This window comes from Girardinichthys multiradiatus, chromosome 4 (assembly GCF_021462225.1).
Source record: "Girardinichthys multiradiatus isolate DD_20200921_A chromosome 4, DD_fGirMul_XY1, whole genome shotgun sequence".
NCBI classification, from domain to species: domain Eukaryota; kingdom Metazoa; phylum Chordata; class Actinopteri; order Cyprinodontiformes; family Goodeidae; genus Girardinichthys; species Girardinichthys multiradiatus.
This window is the reverse complement of record NC_061797.1, coordinates 17,070,450-17,073,240: the sequence shown is the minus strand read 5'-3', so window position 1 is coordinate 17,073,240 and position 2,791 is coordinate 17,070,450. Positions and strand designations below refer to the sequence as shown.

The window sequence follows — 2,791 nt, the reverse complement described above, 5'->3', positions numbered from 1 at the left end:
ATTAGAGTGAACCTCACCTCATGTCTTGCTGAGTGAATCAGTGATTAGCTGTAACTTACAATTAGCCCATTCCAAGTCAGCATTCAGGATTTACCGCTATCTTCTCCTGGGTTATACCGCTCTGCTTCCACCTCTTCCTGAACACACACCCTCCAGGCTCCCTCTCTTCGTTTGGCTCCGCGGTTGCTCTGAAATGACCCTGTTTGAGATGCTCAGTGTAACTTTTCAGGTAATGAAGGAGGCAGGTCGACCTGGAGTAAACTGCTGTTCTGGACTTATCCAGAATGGAGTCAGTCACTGGCTGTGCACGTTGCGCATTCGTGGTGCTGCAAGTGCGCTAATAACTATTTTTTTGTCTTCTCCTTTTAACTCATTGTCAGGTTAGGTGGAGCGGGAGGTGATTATATGGAACACAATTGAAAAAATTTGATTGTTTTTATATAAAAATGTGAAGTCCAATGCCATTTTGTGGCTGCATCTTTTTAATACTTCTAAATTTCTTCTATCAAGAAGTCCGGGGCTATTCAGAAAACATTTGGGGCTGAAGCCCAGGTCCAACTACACGCCTAGAACAAACCATTTCAAGAAACAAGAGTTGGAAGAAGAATCATTTATTGAACAGGCAGTGTAATGTAAGCCTCTTGAACATTTCCACCAGCTCTCTTTGGAGTGTAGGCTGTAACAAAGCAATAAATACGAAAGATGAATCATTCCAACATTGTTTGTTCGTAAAAAAAAAAAAAAAAAATTCTTGACAGTCAAAACTGCCAGGTAAAACAAAATTAAGGCAAGATGGTCCTCTGCTTGCACTCTGAGTACATGATTTTCTTAGCTGATCAGATGACCTGCAACAGAAAAACAAAATCAGCAACTCACTTGGATTACATGACTTCACATCAGCCCATCAGATGATTGTAGTACCTTTGTTAGAGAGTTCTGGGTTTTATTCAGGATGTCACCAAAGACAAAGTTGAACAACTGCTCCTTCGTCATGGTTCCATCTAGCTGCACTATAAAAACATACAGATATGATATACTGCCACCCCTATAAGCTGCTCATGTTCAAAGGGGAAAAAATAATAATAATAATTTAAGGATATCATACTTACAGACATCAACGCCTGATTCCTCCATCATTTGTGTGTGTTTCTGATACATGGGCCAGACGTGGCCATCAAACAGGCCAGGTGGATCAGGCACCTTGTAGTTCCTAGAGCTGCAAAGATAAGACCAGGCTTAAAATGGAAATAGAACAGACCTTAAAACAAGTTAAGGACACTATTTGAGCACTTACCACCTCCTCTTTTTGCATTCTTCATAGGGGATGGACATAAAGTAACGCTGGTTAAACACGTCGATCAAAGGCCTGTAGAAACAGATGTTAATTAGCATTTTTAGCAAAAGGTCAAGCAGAGGATTTGAGGGGAATTCAGCTGAGCCCTTACTGATAGGTGTAAAGCAGAAAGCCCTCCACAATAAGGATGTGAACCTCTTCATCCTTGCTGCGGTCAGACTTCGGGATAATCTCAGTGTCCAGGGTGTTATTAACGCCATGAGACTTCTCAAACTTCACTGGATTCTCCAGCCATGCGTAGATGGTGCTCATCATGGCATCCATATCCAGAGCAGTGATGACTACACAGAAAGGCAGGTGGGAAGGAAAAGGGATGTATGGAAAATTGTAAGTCAAGCCATTATTTACAAGTTGAAGTTTTTTTCCCTTATTGCATGCAGGTTACAAATGAGAAAGCATTACTGTTTAAGCAGACACAGAAGCACATGAGCTCCCACAAACACCCTTTCATAAAAACCCAGGCTTACCATCATACTGCTTAAAGCCATCTTCACCAACTTCAATTTGATCTTGGGGCTGAAACATACATTGATAAGATGTACCCAGGTACATTCTGCTAGGCCTACACTCTGCTATATGGAAGGTATACTGCATTTATTAAAGCAAGTGGCCAAGGTTAGAGAAACCATTGACTTGCGTTACTCACTGATCCCTTTGGCTAACTAAAAGCCAACAATCCATGGACATTTGTGGGAACGGTGCTCACCTTGAAGAAGTCATCCTGGTGTACCACACAGCAGTTGGGAAGGGTCTGGATCAGTCGGTTGGTGAGGGTGGTTTTCCCTCCGTTGGTAACGCTGCGTGCAATAAACAAATATAATTAAAAACAAAAACAAATATGCAACGATGCATTTTCACAACACTTTAAAGCAGAGAATGTTTGCTAACTAACAACATCACAGGAAATGGATGAGTCAACGAAGCGGATGAGCCATCTGTTACCTTCTAATAACTACTGGCTTGTGTATAGCAATCAAAACCGAAAAGAAAACATGCTCAATTGTCGGGCTAACCATATATTTAATGAAAAATATTTCCAACATAAGAGATAAACGAAGCAACATTTATCAGAAGCAGCGACTGCGCCGCCCCACGTGTTCCGTCCTTTTAAGGCCTCTCAGGAGCTAGCCTAGCCTAGCTTAGCATCTGAACTCACCCGCCAATGCCGATGATGTACTTCATGATGTCGGATGGTAAAAGCTTGAGTCGCCGGGAGTTCAAAACGTCAATAAAAACCGGGTCAGGAGCACAAGGATCTGACGGGAAGAAAGCTTAAAAGAGAAAGGCTGGAACAGGAAACGTCAACTACTCGATTCCTCCATGGTACTTGAGTTTAGAGAGTTAAGGTAATAGCAAAGACGAGCTGTCACTCGGACCGCGGTCTTCCACCGAGAGAGAACCTTGTTGTTCCGTTGCTTCAACACATACTGAAAAAGG

General features: G+C 42.3%; 1 protein-coding gene across 2 annotated transcripts; it reads right to left on the bottom strand.

Annotated features, from left to right (window-relative positions):
* Window positions 1-595: 595 nt before the first annotated feature.
* Window positions 596-2,791, bottom strand: mibp2 (muscle-specific beta 1 integrin binding protein 2). 2 transcript variants are annotated; one of them, XM_047363404.1, is made up of 8 exons: window positions 2,511-2,790; window positions 2,061-2,151; window positions 1,822-1,870; window positions 1,446-1,635; window positions 1,295-1,366; window positions 1,110-1,216; window positions 922-1,010; window positions 596-845 (listed from the first exon to the last, which is right to left on the bottom strand). In XM_047363404.1, the coding sequence occupies exons 1-8, from the start codon at window positions 2,534-2,536 to the stop codon at window positions 837-839; spliced, it is 633 nt and encodes a 210-aa protein (XP_047219360.1). In that variant the 5' UTR covers window positions 2,537-2,790; the 3' UTR covers window positions 596-836. The 2 variants fall into 2 exon arrangements, with proteins under 2 accessions (XP_047219360.1, XP_047219361.1); XM_047363405.1 differs by lacking the exon at window positions 1,822-1,870 and having other exon boundaries at window positions 2,511-2,791.

Coding starts and splice junctions, on each gene's coding strand:
- mibp2 (XM_047363404.1), bottom strand. CDS start 2,536: ATGAAGTACATCATCGGCATTGGCGG. Junction 1,636..1,821: donor TGGCTTTAAGCAGTATGATG/GTAAGCCTGGGT, acceptor CTTTCTGTGTAG/TCATCACTGCTCTGGATATG. Junction 1,217..1,294: donor GAATGCAAAAAGAGGAGGTG/GTAAGTGCTCAA, acceptor TTATCTTTGCAG/CTCTAGGAACTACAAGGTGC.